Source organism: Podarcis raffonei, chromosome 5 (genome assembly GCF_027172205.1).
Source record: "Podarcis raffonei isolate rPodRaf1 chromosome 5, rPodRaf1.pri, whole genome shotgun sequence".
Taxonomy (NCBI): Eukaryota; Metazoa; Chordata; class Lepidosauria; order Squamata; family Lacertidae; genus Podarcis; species Podarcis raffonei.
The window spans coordinates 39,288,504-39,307,508 of record NC_070606.1 but is presented as its reverse complement, the minus strand read 5'-3'; the positions used below and the strand labels follow the sequence as shown (position 1 = coordinate 39,307,508).

General features: G+C 40.0%; 1 protein-coding gene across 8 annotated transcripts in view; it reads right to left on the bottom strand.

The window, feature by feature from the left end:
* CPEB3 (cytoplasmic polyadenylation element binding protein 3) overlaps window positions 1-19,005 on the bottom strand; it is a 73,129-nt gene that overhangs the window by 19,892 nt on the left and 34,232 nt on the right. For 5 of the 8 annotated variants that reach the window (XM_053388754.1, XM_053388755.1, XM_053388750.1 and 2 more), the window contains 2 exons: window positions 10,700-10,756; window positions 3,256-3,279 (listed from right to left, as the gene is read on the bottom strand). In XM_053388754.1, the coding sequence (XP_053244729.1) occupies window positions 3,256-3,279; window positions 10,700-10,756 (81 nt within the window). The remainder of the gene's footprint in view (window positions 1-3,255; window positions 3,280-10,699; window positions 10,757-19,005) is intronic. The other 3 variants (XM_053388751.1, XM_053388753.1, XM_053388757.1) reach the window with 1 other exon arrangement.

Here is a 19,005-nt window from a genome sequence, read left to right as displayed (position 1 = left end):
AACATTTTCATCAATAATTAGTTTCTTCAGTCTACCCCTGTTCATGTGTCAGTGCTGCTCGGTGAAATTTTATCTTGACAAGGAACCTTGTTAGAAAGAATGCTGGTCATCTCAGCTTTCACTTTAAAATGTTACACTAGTTCAGAATTGTAGAGATAGTCTTAACGCTGTGGGTCTTTCTAGATTTTTGTTTATTTAAGGTATTTGTATCCATTTCTATCAAAAATTAATCAAGACAGTTAAAATAATAAATACCAGCTAAACAATTTTATAAGCAACAAAAATCATTTAAGTTGCTTTAAAATCCAGTAGGGCAAAAGTTGTAAATGTTTCTAAGCAGCAGCACCCAAAAACACTCTAAATACATTTTGCTATTCCATAGACTTGGTGCCAAAATAGAAAGCACCTTGCTTCATGCGTGCCCATTGTTATCCAATAAGCATTCATGGCACTGATGCATCAGCAATCCCCAAAGCAAGAAAACTGCAACATCTATTCCATGAAAATGTCAACCTACAAACTTTTTTCATTCTTAATAAACCTGTTTTATTATCATTTTAAATACAATTTCCCAAAGTTTCATTATCTGGAAACAGTTTTTCAAAATGGAATTTTACATGTGAGTAAAATAACAACAGAAGTTCGACATGCAAGATGACTCAAAATTTCTCTATTATTTTCTCTAAAATTCAGTAAAAGAAAATAGAGAATAGGATAATGACTCTATAATGCGTTGATTGTTTGGCTTTCTCATTTGGTGAACTGAAATGCGTGTGTTCTTGCATTCCCTCTTAATTAGATAATGGTGTTGGGAACAGTTATCCTGCATTCACAACTCTAATTTTAAAAGTGAAACAATTCAATATTTAGTTAAGGACAGAAATGAAAAGGACAGAAAAGTGTAACATGCATGCAGAACAATAGCAACGAAATATAAGTAGAAAAGGGGAGGTCTCTCAGATCTAATATTCCCCTCCAGCCTCAAGCACCATCATGTAACCCTGCCTAGAAATGATGGAAAAAGCCAGGTATCCACTGCAGTAAGAGTCAAAAAAAGGAGGCAGATACAAAAATAAGAAAACTTCCCTATTCAAGTTAGAATATGAACTATGAGAATATTCCTTCTAGTAGTTTTGATTAACTAACGAACTCTGCTTAGCTGGGGGCGGGGGATCCAGTTGCTAATGTGTTCCCTGCTCCACATAGTTTTCTTCAGTGCTTATATTTCAAAGACAGATAGTATTTGTGCTTTTTAAAATAGAAGGTTGCACATGAGACTAAGATATTTTTGACTCTAGCCCTTAGTATATTAACAGTGCATTGCTATACATGTCTACTAAGAAATATTTTAACGGGACTTATGATTTTAATGGAACTTACTTACAACTAAGTGTTTAGGATTGCAGCCATGTCTTGGCTGATATGGAAATCTGAGAAGCATGAAATCCTGTAGGCCCTCACTGGTCAGCCAGCCAGTGGCACATCGTTGGAATGATTGGCAGATACAGTGTTTGGCCATATTATTCAAGTCTGGAAATGGTGACTGAGTAGACTGGTTACAGACATCGAGAGCATGGCAATATTTTGGGAGGGAGCGGGGAGGTTGATACCTGTAACAACATTTCTTGAAGTGGGTATCTGTGCTGTCAAATAGGCCTATGCAAATCAACATTTGTGACTTCCTTTTCATCATGAAGTATCCAAGCACAAAAGTACAGCCTATGGTCCCTTAAGCATGTACCCCAAGGACGGCCCTTGGTTTTGGGGATCATTGGTCATGCTGGCTGGGGATGGTGGGAGTTGGACTCCAAAAACATTTGGAGGGTCACAAAGTTATTTATCTATGCTCTAGGTCATGGGTAGGCAAACTAAGGCCCGGGGGCCAGATTCGGCCCAATCGCCTTCTAAATCCAGCCCGCAGACGGTCTGAGAATCAGAGTGTTTTTACACAAGTAGAATGTGTGCTTTTATTTAAAATGCACCTCTGGGTTATTTGTGGGGCATAGGAATTCATCCATTCCCCTCCCCAAAAATATAGTCCGGCCCCCCACAAGGTCTGAGGGACAGTGGACCAGCCCCCTGCTAAAAAAGTTTGCTGACCCCTGCTCTAGGTGCTGAAGTTTGCTGTATGCAAACACAGAAGCCGTATGTGGGATTCCACAGAAACCAGTAAGAATAACATTCTCCTTTAAAGGGCCACAGTAGCCTGCCCTCCCCCCCCCCATCTCTCTCTCTCTCCTAGGAAACTTCAAGACTAACATGCTAATTTCAGCAGCAACCTTTCAGTTTTAAAATGAGAAGCCTTGTCTTTTTAAAAAACAACAACTCAGCATAACTTTAAACTGAAGCTGCTCCTTCAACAATGTAATAAAACATACTGCATCACTGAAAAACCATCAAGGCAGAATATGTGCATGTGTTAAATTACTCAAGTTCAGTTTCAAGTATTAAATAATAACTTTAAAAATTGGCAGCAAAACAATGATTTGTGATAAATTAACCATAAGCAATTAGAAATTTGTATTGCATTGCAGAAACAGAATCTGATACAGGAAAGCTGTACAGAGCATTACAGACTTGGAGGTGGCATGATAAAATAATAATTACCCACAGTATATACACATATTATTATGGTCTATCATAGTCTCTGATGAAAACTGAAATGGGTCATAGCTTTAAGAGCTGTGCCTGGGGAAAAGTAAAAACCTCCAGAAGCTCCCAAAAGTGCAGAAACAGTGGTACAATACATGTATACTCTGGTGTGCCTCTTCTAGGCAAATGTTTGATATTTTTTATCAGCATTTATAATCTTACATGCTTAAAAGCAACAGAATTTTTTTAAAAAAATAGAAAATTGAACACTTCAATTTTTTATTTTTTTGTTAAAGCATGTGAGATCATAGATGTTGATCCACACCTGTTCACATAGATCTTTGAAAATAGTTAAGCTTTTTTTGCCATTAGTAATATATCAACATTTCATGAATATTTTACTTTGGACAGTTCGGCAGCTACTGTCTACCACTACAGCACTGTGTTTTTTAAGAGAAACAAACAAAATCTCTCTCCTTTCAAAAACACTTCTCCACTATGTTCATATAACTGTAAAGCTATATATCCAGTATTGGGACTAGTGCCACTATGGCAGCAAGGGGAAGACACTCCTGTTGCCCCACAGAAATAACCAGCTGTACATAGCCTCAATTTGCTGTTCCCATCACCATATTCAGTAAAATTTAAAATATTTTTTTTTACCTCGTCTCCGCCCATAGCTCCTGGCTGCATGTAAATACAGAAAAATATAGTGGGTATTGGCATAACAGTAATTACTATATATATTGTTTTCTGCAAAATTCGGCTTTTGAAGTAGAAAGTAGTTTAAGTAATTCAAACAGTCCTAGGGTTAGTGACTGAGAGAAGCACTGTCTGGGCAACACGTTTCCCCAATGGCAAAGAATCTGTAGTAGGTGTCTAGAGGATGTAGACATTTATCCAGATGCCTATCTTGAATGATTTTTATGTAGAAAGCATTTTTAAAAGAGTTCCTCACAGAACTCAGTAGAAATAAATATATACAGCACTGAAAACTCAGCAATGTGCATTGTCAAAACATAACCACCCATCAGTATCTGTTTAAATGGCTAGACACAGAACGAAAAGTTGTGTGCGTGCGCTTATTTGTATTTCCCAGCAACACTAATCTTCAGTATTCATCTCAGATCTTGGCGAAATAATGTCAGTGAAGAAGCTCACTAGAAAACTCTAATTCTTACAAAAATGTTCAACGTATTTTTTATTTTATTTTTTAAATTACAGCCCCCAAAGTGGGGTTTGATTGTTTTTTACCAACCTTGACAAAACTGAGCCATGATAATAGTACATGGGTTACTAAATGTAGTAGAAGAAACAGCAGAAGGGTGCTTATCTGATTGAGGCAGACAACTGAAACAAGCCATTTGGTAAATGAAGCTCTGAGTTAATTAAATGGGTTAGTGTGAATTTCTATACGTTGCTTTATGCAGCTGAATCTTTATGAAGCTCCCACAATACTACCTGACATAGCATCTCTGCATTTTAGTCACACATGCTATTCCTAGAAATGCAGGGTCTATTATCACAGTGAGAACAGCAAATGGATATGGTTTTCATTTTCTGATTGCTGCCTCCCTGCTGCAGAAATCTCTGAATTTTGTATTCTCCTTGTATTTCTCTTCTATCACAGAGAAAAATGCAGGCAGGCTGGGTAGGTGGGGGGGATACTGTCCAAAGGTGTTTTTATATTTACGGAGGGGGGCATGATTTAAACACAGAACTTTATGGAATTCAGCCAGACAGTCCTTTCTATGAAGCTAGCTTAATGGACATCCCAATCTATGTGGCAACCAGAAAGCACTTCCCAAATAAAATAGTGAATAGCTCATGACTGCAAGACGAACATTTTTGGCATTGTAGGTGAAGAAGATTTGACTCTTCTAGCCAATATGTAGCTCATTTTCACATTCACACAACATAAACTTAACAGAATTCAAATGGTTGTAAGCCAAGTGACCCACATTCAGAGAGGAGGCCAAATGAATCAAATGGCTTAATTTAATCATGGCAATAGGATTTCTTGGAGTATGACTTACTCTGTTTATTTTTAAAATAGGTATGTTCTGCTGTTTCAGCTATGGACTGCATAACCCTTGGTGGAAAGGGTATGTAGGCAGTGGGCTGTGTAAGAACTAAACTGGCAATAAAATTTTATCCCTCTTGTCCTTTAATAAGGTCAAGAAGCTTACAGCAAACAAAATAGAGATAATGCAATTTAAATATAATAAATATTTTGGAAACAGCAATAAAAAAGCAATAGCAACAAAACATAGCAGCAGTAAATGAACATTAATAATCAGGCAGTGATTACGAACATTAATCAGGTCAGTGATCGCTTTCAGTGGGGTGACTGGAGTGCATGGAAGGGAACATATAAAAAGAGAGGTGTCCTTAAGGTACTCCAGTTCTGAGCAGGGGTTTAAAAGAAAAGCCCGCAGAGTTGCGCCCAAAGACCGCACAAGATTGGAGTATTATACTCTGGTCTCATAAGCCCACAGTCTTCCTAGAAACTAATGAGATAGTATGCTGAGGATACTCAGCTCTGATAATATTTCAGCCTGGAACGCCACATGACTTCACTCAGAGATTTCATGTAGCTATTGAGAAACAGGGCAGGGTTGCAGTTTGGGAGGGACGGACATACTTCACAGCCTCAACTTTTGGAATGCAGAACTGGCATTCATTCACATGTCTTAAATATGCCATTTAATCTATGTTCTATATATGAAATTTTAGGATACTTAACACATCTATCGGGGCCAAACAAACATCTGAAAGTTTGGATTCAATGTGCAGAAACTGAAGCTAAACAATTGGTCCTGCTGTGCTAAGCTAGTTCAGATCCAGAAATTTGGACACAAGATTTTACCAACATGGCTGTGAAAGAGAAAATTATTTATCTTAAGTGTGACTGCCTGGAAAAGTATTTGGCAAAGATTCCTTGAGTTTTTCCAAAGCCTTAGATTTCTTAAGAAAACTTCATGCAATTTAATGTTTGCATAAATATGGGGTGGGGCAGGTTATGTAACTTTTCTTTTAATGTATTATTTCTTTTGTTTCACTGATCATTGTTCCCCTTGGCAAGGGATAGGATGAGGGAGGGAGGAAATTATAGCTAGTTTTGAAATGCTTTTATTTATAACATTTCTTTGTGCTTTAGGTGCCAACTTAAAAAAAAAGGACTGAAAGAAGTTGGAATCCTGTGGCATCCAATGGAAGGGCCAAGAGGCAGAGCAATAGATTCCCACCATCACCTTCTGGCACTTGCCACCAGAACCAACCTAATGCTACATTATCAGTCATCATTCAGAAGCACCAGCTTTTAAAAATTAAATGCAATTAAAAAAAACCCCATGAAAGCCACAATAATATTTAAGAAATTTTATAAACCATTTAATCAAAAAAATCAAAATCTTGTTTGTCAAGGGAGGTGATTTATATCATCTTAGTGGCACACAGACCATTTATGTTCCACCTCTTTCATGTTAAGTTGAAGAGCTCCACCAGTTGGTTTTTGCAGAAGTGCCTTCACCCTTCCAAAGTTAAGATTCCCCATGCCTACTGGGTCCTGCAAGACGAGCGTCACCTGGGTCTTAAATCAAACACTCAATGGCACCATATCTCTATTCTCTCTTCCATTCTGTACATCTTGGATCTCATCCTTTGAACAAACGTTTCCTCTACGGCTTCTGCTTCCTATCCACCAACCATTCACCACAAGATCCTGTTTACCCTTCAACAGCCACTATTTGAGACCCTGAATACTGTTCCACTCCAGAACTAATCACTCCTTTCCTCCACTTTTTGGAGTATCCCAGGTATAAGAAAATCCAGACTTAAGGAAAAGAAGTGCAGGAAGGCAGTGATTTGGAGGAGAATGTCATATGGACAACAGAGAAATAATGAAGGAATAGGAAGCTTACACTAGCCACATTAGACAACCGTATGGATGAGCCCATAGTTCACTGGCTCAGAAGTACCAGAAAACTGTGGCCGGAGACCATCTTGGCTATAATATTTGGATAGCCCATTCCCTGCCCTGCAGGCCTTTTTCCACCTGGCCTGGGAGGCTGGGGCCTGATTCACTCCAGCTACAAAAGTTGAGACTGCTGAAGAGATGAGAGATGGTTTTGGCTGCCTCTTAGGGCAAACCCAGGTCATCAAACCTGAACTTCCACAGCTGCCACTTGCCATGAACAGTGGTTGGTAGCAACAGATGCAAGTATGTTCTATGCTTATGATAATATTTTATTCTCTTGCTAATTATGCTGTTTTAAGAGTGCATTTTTATTTGCCTTCTAGTAAAGTTTTCTTTTGTAATGTTTACGGGGTTTTTTTGTCAACTTTGCTGTGTCAAATGTACATTCCACAGTTGCTCTCCTCTGTAATGTTTTAAATCTTTAAGGTAATATTTTAGTTTCCTGGTAATTATGTTGCTTTGAATGTATACTTTATATTTTGACTTTCTTCAATAATGTTTTCTTCTGGATTGCTTTGTTTGGTGTTTAAATGTAGGTTGTAAACTACAGATTTTTTTTCTTAACAATATAAAGCAGTATAGAAATGAAATGAATAATGATGAATAATTATTTATTAACTACCAAGTCTTCAATCTAAGGTCCGAGGGTGGGTCACAACATTAAAACACAAGATTAAAAACAATTAAAAACAACTTACAACCATAACTCTCCCCCGCTCAAAAAAAATTAAATGATACCAATGACTAAACATAAAGAAAATAATATGACATGTTAGTAAAACGTTTCCATGGAACTAGGGAAAGAAGGACAAAAATGCTTGGATAATGAAAATGCTAATTAATCTCAGTCAACTAAATACTATCAATCAAAAATATATTTCAACCCATTCCTCCTTTTGTCTACTAGAATAGGAGCAGAATAGAAGCAAGAAGCAAGTTGGCAAATCACTGCATGGCAAAAGTGCACAAACCACATCTAAATCTAATACTTTGGTTTGAAGCAACTTCCTATGAAAAAATCAACTGACTGCTGTGGATAATATGTCTTACGTTTGTTAATAGCTGATTTTTCCAGAGTCTAGCTTCCAGTTATACTGGAAAAGTCAACTACACTAAAGCCAACTTTTTCAACATTTATCTTGCTCCTAATGAAGCCCAAACAGTAGCCAAGGTTTGTTCTATGGGTTACCACTTGTGGTTTGTCTAGGGGAGATAAACCACAAGCCTGGATTCAGACATAATGCTAAGCCAAACCATGCATTAACTCGCAGCAGGGCAGCAGCAGGACCAGAGGAGCAAAGCAGCTGCAATCTCTCTGAGATCCAGCATGTTTGCTCATTTGTGCTAAGCCTTGGTTTGGCTTAGCATTACATGTTAACCAGATCTGTGTGTAGTTACAGAACACATTCAGGTTACTAAAATATATCCTGCAATAGAGATTTTGTATATTAGTGTGACTCTGTTCTCAAATGATGAGGTCAGCCTCTAAGAGCCTCATTCCCTGAAACATGTCTAGCATTAGATTCTGAAGTAGGTTTAAGCACAAACGGATCAGTTCCTTTTAAAAACCTAATATTTACTCTCACAATGGAACTTAGCTAAAATTATAGAACATTTAATATGTGGCCTGTAACTACAACAGGGTGATATTGATTCTATTAGGTAACCTTTAGGCAGAACATTAGAGAGACATCTCTTGGATACTATTTTGCTACTGTCCCTGTTTACAGTGGGGAATTACCTCAGAACTATGTTAAGATGCGGGTGGCGCTGTGGGTTAAACCACAGAACCTAGGGCTTGCCGATCAGAAGATCAGCGGTTCGAATCCCCGCGATGGGGTGAGCTCCCGTTGCTTGGTCCTTGCTCCTGCCAACCTAGCAGTTTGAAAGCACGTCAATGTGGAAGATAAATAGGTACTGCTCCGGCGGGAAGGTAAACGGTGTTTCCGTGCGCTGCTCTGGTTCACCAGAAGTGGCTTAGTCATGCTGGCCACAAGACCCAGAAGCTGTATGCTGGCTCCCTCGGCCAATAAAGTGAGATGAGTGCCGCAACCCCAGAGTCATCCGCAACTGGACCTAATGGTCAGGGGTCCCTTTGCCTTTTTATGTTAAGACAGAGATAGTCAATGTGATGTTGAACTACATCTCCCAGCAACCCTGACAACTTGGCATTCTGGCTATGGTAGTGCCACAACATCTGGACATACCACAAAAGCTATACCACAAAAGCTACCCGCTAAGCAAGGGAAGAGGAAGGCCAGAAGGAATTTAATCATCAGCCATGTTTTTCCTTTAGTCACTGAAAACCATCATGCTGCAATATTCTGGTGTGAATAAACGTGTGCCTTTGAGCATATGCAGAATGCCCTTCACTAACCAATAAACAAGTATTGTAAAGCTACTGTTCTTGCCTTCCCAACATATGGTATTAAAGACCTGAACAGGGCATAATTCTCAGGCTGCTGAAGCCCAAAATGTTTCACTACATTAAAAAAGGTACTGCATTGCACATGCAGGTCCTGCTTACTGAACACAATGCATTACCTGGAAATTTTTCATTTGGCAAGCCTTCACATAACATATCCACAATTTCTATTATTTCCTATGGAAATATTTCTAAAGCGGGATTTGTCCCAAGGGTTTGTTCCTGAAATGGCTGCAGCGAATCAGCAAAAGAGAGATAAAGTTTTTTATATACAGTATATAAAAAAACCTGATTTGTCCAATCTCTCCTGCTCTCTGATTTGTCTGATCTCGCTCCCCTCTTCCTCTCCCCATGGTTTCTTCTGGAAAATGGCTGCCGCCAACCAACAAAGCATGAACAAACAAGGAAGTAAGGAAGGAAGTCAGCTGTTCGGATAAGTGAACCTGCTGAGTGAGATTTGGGCATAATCCTTTAAGTGTGGATAACTGATCTTTCAGATAGCAAGCGTGCAGATAGTGGGACCTGCATATACTGGACTAAGTGAATGAGGTGACATAGTAGAAAGACACTCCTATGCCTCACATAGAATCATAAAACTGTAGAGTTGGAAGGGACCCTGAGGGTTATCAAGTCATCCTCCCTTACAAAGCAGAAATATCAACTAAAGCATCCATGACAAACAGTCATCTAACTTCTGCTTAAAAACCTCCAGGGAAGGACAGGGAGCATAGCTGTCAATGTTTCCCTTTTTCAAAAGGGAAATTCCCTTATTACGAATAGTATTCCTCGCAAGAAAAGGGAAAAGTTGACAGCTATGACAGGGAGTTCATTCCACAGTCCCTTACTACTGGTTTTGGGAGAGGTTTTTAAGTTGGGGTTACCAGCATGGCGTCCATGGGCACAACAACACCCATGAGGACTTCCTCTGGCACCTGCAAAGCCTCTGAGCCCTCTCCCACTCAGAGCCCCATTTGTCGTGAGAAGGCAAAGGTGACTATCCCCCTCCCCATGTTTGAAAAGTACAAGAAAATGAAGGAGCATTGTTCTTAATTATAATGTTTTGCATGCAGCCTTTCAGCAAGTTATGCTCAAAGTGATGATGATGCCAGAACAATGGGCACTTCTACTTCGTCTGTTAGCTATATTTGCTTTTCAAGAATCAGATGAGCAGCAGAATAAAAAGTGGAATGACTGAGAAAGGATAAAGTATAAAGGGGGACAATCTGGAAAACTGGGAGCAGGAAAATGGTGCTCCGCAGGAGTCAGAGAAAGAGAGGTGAGACATGCATAAGAGATTCAGCAAAACATCCTCTCAAAGCTGCATTTTTATTTTACACACCAGCAATAATTACCATCAAATCTCAAATCACATCCATCTCCATTGATTGCATTGTCAAAAATCACAGATCTGTTATTTCTAGCACTGCCATGGGAACATGTATATAAGGCACAGATTATTATGGATCCTCATGATTTTATAAGGGATCTCCACAAAATCAGCATCTGATCAAATATTACCTCTGTGACCATAGATGTGTTCTGTTATTTGTTTCACATTATAGTAGCAGTAGAGACTGATTAAATGTACATAGACTTCTATTTTTCCTTTCTCTTCACTGTATCCAAGAGACAAATATTTAAAAGCATATTGCGTATAGCCAAATTATATAAAATGCATTATAAGAAGATAAATGTAGACTTACTATTGAGAGCCATAATGTTATCTGTTCCTGGATGATGAAAATTTATACCCATACGACCTAAAAAATAGAACATTTTGGCATCATGTTTTATGTTCAATAGGCTACTTTTCAATGCTAGATTTCACAAATACATAAAAAATGGCAATGAAACTAGAAAAGATTTGCTTTTTATATACTTGTCTATAAGAATGTTTAATAGTAATTATGCATTCTATTTGCTAAAAAACAAAAAAAATGGAAGGGGAAGATCAGAGGAACTTTAAACACTGCCAATTTCACTTTATTAATTTAATTAAATGTAATATTTCAGTTCAGACTTACACTTTTTAAATTATTAACATGACAGACCTATGTTAATCATTTAGTATTATTTTATCCCAACCAACCCCAAAGAAGTCCAGAGCAGCAAACAAAACAATAAATAATTATAAAAACAATATAAAGCATATATGGCGGGGGGGTTCTTATTGTAGCACATGCCACTTTTGGACTATCTTTAAGGGCAGTTACATGTAGAGCGCACTGCAGTAGTCAAGACTGGAGTTTACTACAGCATGAAGTACTGAGACCAAGCGATCACCATTTAGGAATGGCAACAGCTGACAAAGTAGCTTTAGCTGGGCATAAGCATTCCAAGTCACCGAATGCATTTGAGACTTCAGTGATAGATTGGAATCCATGCGTACTCCCAAACTATGAACCTGTGCCTGCAGAGGAAGTGCAACCCCTCCCAAAGCCAGTCATTTACTTAATTACAAGACATAGGAACCAGCCACCCACAGCTCATCTGCCTTAGTAAAACTGAGCTTTGGTTTAGGCCTCCATCCAGTGCATCATGCTTCCAGGCACTACTCCAACACCTTCACAGCCTCTCCAGATTCAGATGGAATGGGAAGAGAGCTGTGTTTTTATATAGGTTTTATTTTGTTTTAATGGGAGGGGTCAGGGCTGCCTAGGAGTGGGTCCCAGCCAACAAAATGTCTAGGGCAGGTTCCACCGGGGGGGGGGGAGGTGCACTGGGACAACCGAACTCAGTGATCATGGGTAGGAGGAGGAGTTACACTAAGACCAGACCATGTCATTACCGAGGAGGCAGGTTTAGTCGTTATTTGAGGACTATCCCTGCCTCCATGTCTGGTCTTGTCCAGATAGATACTGGAATCAGCAAGGGATACCCACATGACCTGAAGGTGCTGCTGTGCAATGCAAGGTCAATGATTCATAAGTCCACTGCCATCCATGAGAGGACTTGACCTCGCATGTGTAACAGAGACTTGGTTGGATGAAGCAGATGGGCCTGTTATTGCTGCTGCAGTTTAAAAAATCTTAATAGAAGCCTCACTTGACATTGGAAGGAGAAAAAAGGCACCTTCACTGGAATTTGCTACCCACATTGTTTCATATTCATTCATGGGATATCCATTTCCAGGAATAACAAGCAAGTTATATACTGACTTCTCACTGTGGTATAGTAGGGTAGCCCTATACCTAATATGCAATCATCCATTCCCCGAAGGGAGGCGTGCACACTACATAAGCAAGTAACCGCATGTGAATCCAATCTAATCTCTAGCTATGTCTGCAGAAGAATCCCATATGGCACACAAATGTCTGCCAAAATAGTTATCAGCATAATGACTGCAATAAAAGGTTACCCAACCATTTAAATTGTTTTATGGTTAGATATGAGTGAATAAATGAGCATGCTATGAATTATGGCTCTCAATGCATATTTAATCTCTCTCCTCCTTTCCTTTGCTGAGGCTGGAATTGTGCTATTCAACCAGATATAAAAATAGAATCAAGAGTGTGACATCTGGGGTGTGTGTATGTGTTCATTCAGTCACTCTGCCAGGTGCTGCCTGTGTGACATTTTGTCACCTGCCCTTTGCCTTCTATTTTTAAGTTTCTCTTGACAACTACCTTCCCAGAAAAGCAAAAATGTCAAATTGTATGAGTAGTCACGCATACTTGTTCTTACAATACTAAGAGCTCTAAATAGGAAAGTACACATGATAGTTTCAGTCTTCAGAAGCTCCTTGAGTGAATAACTTAAAACTGAAATACTTGGCATTAATTTTTGTTTGAGAAGTTGATCAGCAATAGAATTAGTAATTACTGCTGTTTCAAAAATATCTCAATAATATTAGACAGCATTCTGTGTTTTAGTTTAGCTGTACCCAAGAATCTCAGCTTTTAGGGAGAAGACTACAGTAGTAATAACGTCTGACTGAAACTAATACAAATACAGCTGTGTTTTTTGGTTGATATTTTCAGTTTCAAGTTCAAAGTGGTTAAGGACAAAGTAACTTTAAATATACCAGTTGAAATGTTTGCATCATGTACGGTATTCAGCTTGCAAATCATGACAGGGCAGTTATTGCCAACCCTGACTGGGTGCATAACACTTACTCTTCCCCTCATTCAACTTCTCTGGCTTTGGTCTCCCTATTTTTCCAGCCAGGGAGGCGGCACTGGTGGAGGAAAGGTGGGAGCGCACTGCCCCTGACATCATCAAGGAGGGGGTACCATCGTGGCTGTGCCCCGGACACCCGCTGCACACACCCCTACCGTGCCAGGCGGCACACCCCCGCAGGCACGCACAGCGTGCCCCCGGGACGCACACCACGCCCCAGGACACGCACCACACCCCCATGGGTGGCATGCTACGCCCCCAGGACATGCACCAGCCATGCCACGGCCTGCTTTCCGCCCCCAGTGCTGGAGCATGCAGCTTCGCCCCTGGGAGGAGGTGTGGGGACAGGATTTTCCTGACCAAGAAAGCATAGCAGAGAGCTGTGCCAACAGCACCTGTATTCTCCCTCAGTGGTGGGCCTGCATGCAGTTACTTGGGGCAACTTTAATTCACCACAAGGCACGTGCTCAATTGCAACAAGTCTGAATCATTTATTTCCCACATTTCGGACAAAGGTCTGCCAAAGAGGCTCACATCTGTTGGCAAAATGAGACACAAGCCCTGCCGTCATGCTTACAAGCTTAAAAAAGATAAAAAAGGGAAGTGATGAGAAAAGGTAGAGGAGGAAGATCCATTAGAAAATGCCAAAACGAAGTGCCAAGTTATAAGCAGCCATTTGTATTCAGTAGAGACCAGAACTTTTTTTTGCCAGTTTAAGATTTGAACATTTTATTATTCTCAGTAGCCCTACTTAAAACATTAGGTTTATTTCAAGAACTACTAGGGAACAAAATTGGATTTTTGAAAATGATTATAGTATCTGTATTAGCTGATGTCCTCTACTATAGAGCACATATTCTATTTTTTCTTTGACAAAGGTGTTGTTCAGATAGCAAAACTTCCTATGGCAAAAACTATGATTCAGTATAAGCATGGCTCAAGAGAAACTGCAGTATTAGCACTGTAAGTCGGACCATAGTTCTCCACTCCAGAGGCACTAAGGTAAGAGTGAACAATTTCATGTGCATCAAGTTTCTCACTATGTTTAAATTTAAGAGAACATAAGCAATAATGGTAAGATGGGTCAAATCCCACTTCTACTTTACTTGAAGGCTTCAAGCAGCTCAAAGCACAGGAGAAAGAAATAATTCATGCCAGTGTACAGTGGTAGGAAAATAGCTGTTGTGCTTAACAACAAGAGAGAAAGCAGATTGAAAGACTGCAAATTCTTCAAAAATAAAAGAAAATAACATCTATCCATCCACCTACTCCTAAAAAATGTTGTTTAGATATTAGCACGAATGAGTTACACATACATTGCCTACCAGATTAAAAATATATATTCTGATTAAATCTATGGCAGAAGTACTGCATCTGAAATTTTATCAACAAGATACTTCTAAACTTCTATATATATTATAATTTAAATATTACTACTTATATTTTAAAGGAATCTATGTGGAATTTAAGTATATTTACAGTATATTTAAATAGAAAACTTTTTAATGGCTTAAATAAGGTATGCAAACTGGTTTTAAAAGGTGTACAATATTATATTGGACTTCAGATTCCCCATAGATAGGGAAGGTAAAACAACTTTGACTGCCTCAGAACTTGTATTTGGCTCACAGTACCTGAAAAAAACCCCAAAATATTTTAAAGTTCTAAGAGGTCATTCTTCTTCATAAATGAAATATTCTAAACAGAGAGACTTCAAACACACTTTATGTAAACATTATGTTGCAGCACACAATGCCCTCTTTAGTTTTTCCTTTTTAGCAGGCAGTCCCAGCGGTACTGAGCCAAAAAGAGTTAGCAGCCAACTGTGTAATTCCAGCCACGTGACCTCAGCTGACTGGATTTGGGTTAGAGAACTCGTGCATTCCTACAGGAATACTGAATTTCATTCCCTTAACATTATCTTTATCACGATGCCCTTCAGCTGCCTGGTTCTCAATAATGCAGAGAACTACAATAAACAAGAATCACCAGCAGTGTCAATATTGCTGAGCAAAACAACTACCGTATTTTTCGCTCCATAAGATGCACCTGACTATAAGATGCACCTAGTTTTTAGAGGGGAGAAGCAAGAAAAAATATATTCTGCGCAGAGCATGTAAGCGGCTCTTGCTTTTCTTGCTTTAAACCCTTCCGTCCCTTCTCCTGCTGCGCAGCTCTCGCTGAAGCCAGCAGAGCAAGAGTGATAGCTGCGCAGTGCCTCTTCTTCTGCTGGCTTCCCAGCAAAGCGGGATGAGGGATGAAAGGGAGCCCTTACATGGAGCCCCTTCCGTCCCTCCTCCTGCTTCGCTGAGAAGCCAGCAGAGCAAGACCACAAGAGCCGCACACATGCTAGGCGCAGCTCTTTAAAGAGCGCACGGCTCCAGCAAGAGCCTCCCACCTGCATTCGCTCCATAAGACACACATACATTTCCCCTTACTTTTGGGGGGGGGTGTGCGTCTTATGGAGCGAAAAATACGGTACATGACTCAGCGAAAATGAAAATAAACATCACCAGACTTTTTAAAAAACATACATTTTACGACTCTATAGTTCATTAGAAAACCTATCTGCTACAGTTTAACAATAGTGATGGCTGGTAGACATTTGCATCTGTTCAGAGCAAAGGGCAATTTATAATGTGCCCACTGGACTAAGTAACAAAGCATACACATCAAGGACATGATACTCAGTTCCCCCACCCCACTTCACAAATGCAGATTCAGATATGGAACCAGTGGTCCACATGCTTCCATCAGCAGGTGGCCAACGATAATGATCAAGTCATTCCTGGAGAATTCCTGGAGAACAGGCGAAGTCCCGGCAGACTGGAGGAGGGCAAATGTTGTCCCTATTTTCAAAAAGGGGAAAAGAGAGGACCCAAATAATTACCGCCCAGTCAGTCTGACATCAATACCAGGGAAGATTCTGGAGCAGATCATTAAGCAAACAGTCTGTGAGCACCTAGAAAGGAATGCTGTGATCACCAATAGTCAGCATGGATTTCTGAAAAATAAGTCATGTCAGACTAACCTGATCTCGTTTTTTGACAGAATTACAAGCCTGGTAGATGGAGGGAACGCAGTGGATGTAGCCTACCTTGATTTCAGCAAGGCATTTGACAAGGTGCCCCATGATATTCTTGTAAAGAAGCTGGTAAAATGCGGTCTTGACTATGCTACCACTCAGTGGATTTGTAACTGGCTGACTGACCGAACCCAAAGGGTACTCATCAATGGTTCCTCTTCATCCTGGATAAGAGTGACTAGTGGGGTGCCACAGGGTTCTGTCTTGGGCCCGGTCTTATTCAACATCTTTATCAACGACTTGGATGATGGACTCAAGGGCATCCTGATCAAATTTGCAGATGACACCAAACTGGGAGGGGTGGCTAACACCCCAGAGGACAGGATCACACTTCAAAACGACCTTGACAGATTAGAGAACTGGGCCAAAACAAACAAGATGAATTTTAACAGGGAGAAATGTAAAGTATTGCACTTGGGCAAAAAAATGAGAGGCACAAATACAAGATGGGTGACACCTGGCTTGAGAGCACTACATGTGAAAAGGATCTAGGAGTCTTGGTTGACCACAAACTAGACATGAGCCAACAGTGTGACGCGGCGACTAAAAAAGCCAATGCAATTCTGGGCTGCATCAATAGGAGTATAACATCTAGATCAAGGGAAGTAATAGTGCCACTGTATTCTGCTCTGGTCAGACCTCACCTGGAGTACTGTGTCCAGTTCTGGGCACCACAGTTCAAGAAGGACACTGACAAACTGGAACATGTCCAGAGGAGGGCAACCAAAATGGTCAAAGGCCTGGAAACGATGCCTTATGAGGAACGGCTAAGGGAGCTGGGCATGTTTAGCCTGGAGAAGAGGAGGTTAAGGGGTGATATGATAGCCATGTTCAAATATATAAAAGGATGTCACATAGAGGAGGGAGAAAGGTTGTTTTCTGCTGCTCCAGAGAAGCGGACATGGAGCAATGGATCCAAACTACAAGAAAGAAGATTCCACCTAAACATTAGGAAGAACTTCCTGACAGTAAGAGCTGTTCGACAGTGGAATTTGCTGCCAAGGAGTGTGGTGGAGTCTCCTTCTTTGGAGGTCTTTAAGCAGAGGCTTGACAACCATATGTCAGGAGTGCTCTGATGGTGTTTCCTGCTTGGCAGGGGGTTGGACTCGATGGCCCTTGTGGTCTCTTCCAACTCTATGATTCTATGATTCTAAGTCTTTTCTAATAAATAATTATAATTATAATTATTATGTTAAAAACAATAGTAAATACTGAATTGTTACTGTCTAAACTACCTATGTCATAACTGGTCAGCTTATGATAAGACCTTAATTGCTCTTCTCTGGCCTTTGGGATTATTAAGACACATATGGTGCTTCAATTAGGTTTGCCAAGCAGCTGGAGAAGACCTTTAGTTCAAGAAGAATAAAAGCTTCTATATGGTGATATATGTTATCATACAAAGCTGCTTCTCATGACTTCTAGGTCTTTAACACAACAGTTAAGAGACATGGGCAATTCATTTAACATAAGTTGCAGCAAAGATTCTGTCTCAGTATGTAAACTTGACTAGTGGGAATTGTGTTCCAGAGAAGGCAACAGGCTCAGCAAGATCAGTGCTATACTCAGGCACAATTGTATAAAGAATAGAACCAGAAGTCAAGTCAGGAGGACACTTCATAAAAGAATAGGTGTTGAGAGCTTTTCACAGTGCCCAGTGGCAAGCTGACATTTTATCTGAAAAGACTTAATGGCTATGAAGCAGACCTTCCAAGATTCATTTATCTGGCAGAAGGACAACTGAACCGGCAAGCACACATTCATATCGTCTATTTTCAAACACAATAGTTTATTTTAACAGAAAGAGACTAGCATATTTTTACTGCACAGACTGCTACAGACTTTCCCCAAATGCCTCTTATTTCATCATAGTTTGATACATTTGCTACGAAAATTCCAAAACACCTCAGATACTTGTTTAAGGTCCAGTTGGTAGGCCAATACTAAAGCCAGCTTTATTATTCAAATTATATTTATCCCACCTTTCTACCAAAACTAGTCCTCCAATTCACAAGCCTACACTGCACTTTTTCTTGCCTTTCTGTGAAAGACTCCCAAGCTAAAAGACACCCCTTTAGAAAAGGATGGAGACTAGAATGCATATGCACAGGTTTTTATCAACTTTCCATGTTTCTTCAAACATGCATTTGCATTTTTATGCCAAATAGGGAGTACTGGAACACTGTGTGTACAAATATCTACTGAGTTTGACATCATAACAGCCCATTAAAAGCTGCCTCAAGCATCTGGCACACATATATGCAAAGTAAATCAGTCCTTGAGACATAGAATACATCTCATGTTACCCCTGCAGAGACAGGTCACATGGTTTTATTCAAGGACAAATAAGTGTACTGCAACTTCAGACTGAGTGTTTAGGTTAATTCTGATGTTACTTTTTCTAGTACTGCCTTTACAAGATACGTAGGAGAGCTGTTTGTTATGAAGTTTGTTATAACACAGCAGCACCTAGGCCATACTGCACCAGAGACAAAAGCAGGAATGGGAAACCTGTGGTCTTCTATACATTGCTGGACTGCAACACCCATCATCACTGGTCATGCTGGTTGGGGCTGATAGGAGGTTGAGTACAATACTCAAATCTTTCATATGTATGTCTGTGTCCACGGGAAACCATTTCCAGGGGTCTTTGTCTTGGCACATTTGCTGTCTGTGTGCAGGAATGTTTTTTTTTTTTGTGGGGGAGCATTTCAGAGGCACAGGTGTGCTGTAAAGGTCTAAGTTCCCATTAAGCTCAGGTATATGTAGTTTTCTTCTGTAAGAAACCACCCCCCACCCCCCAGT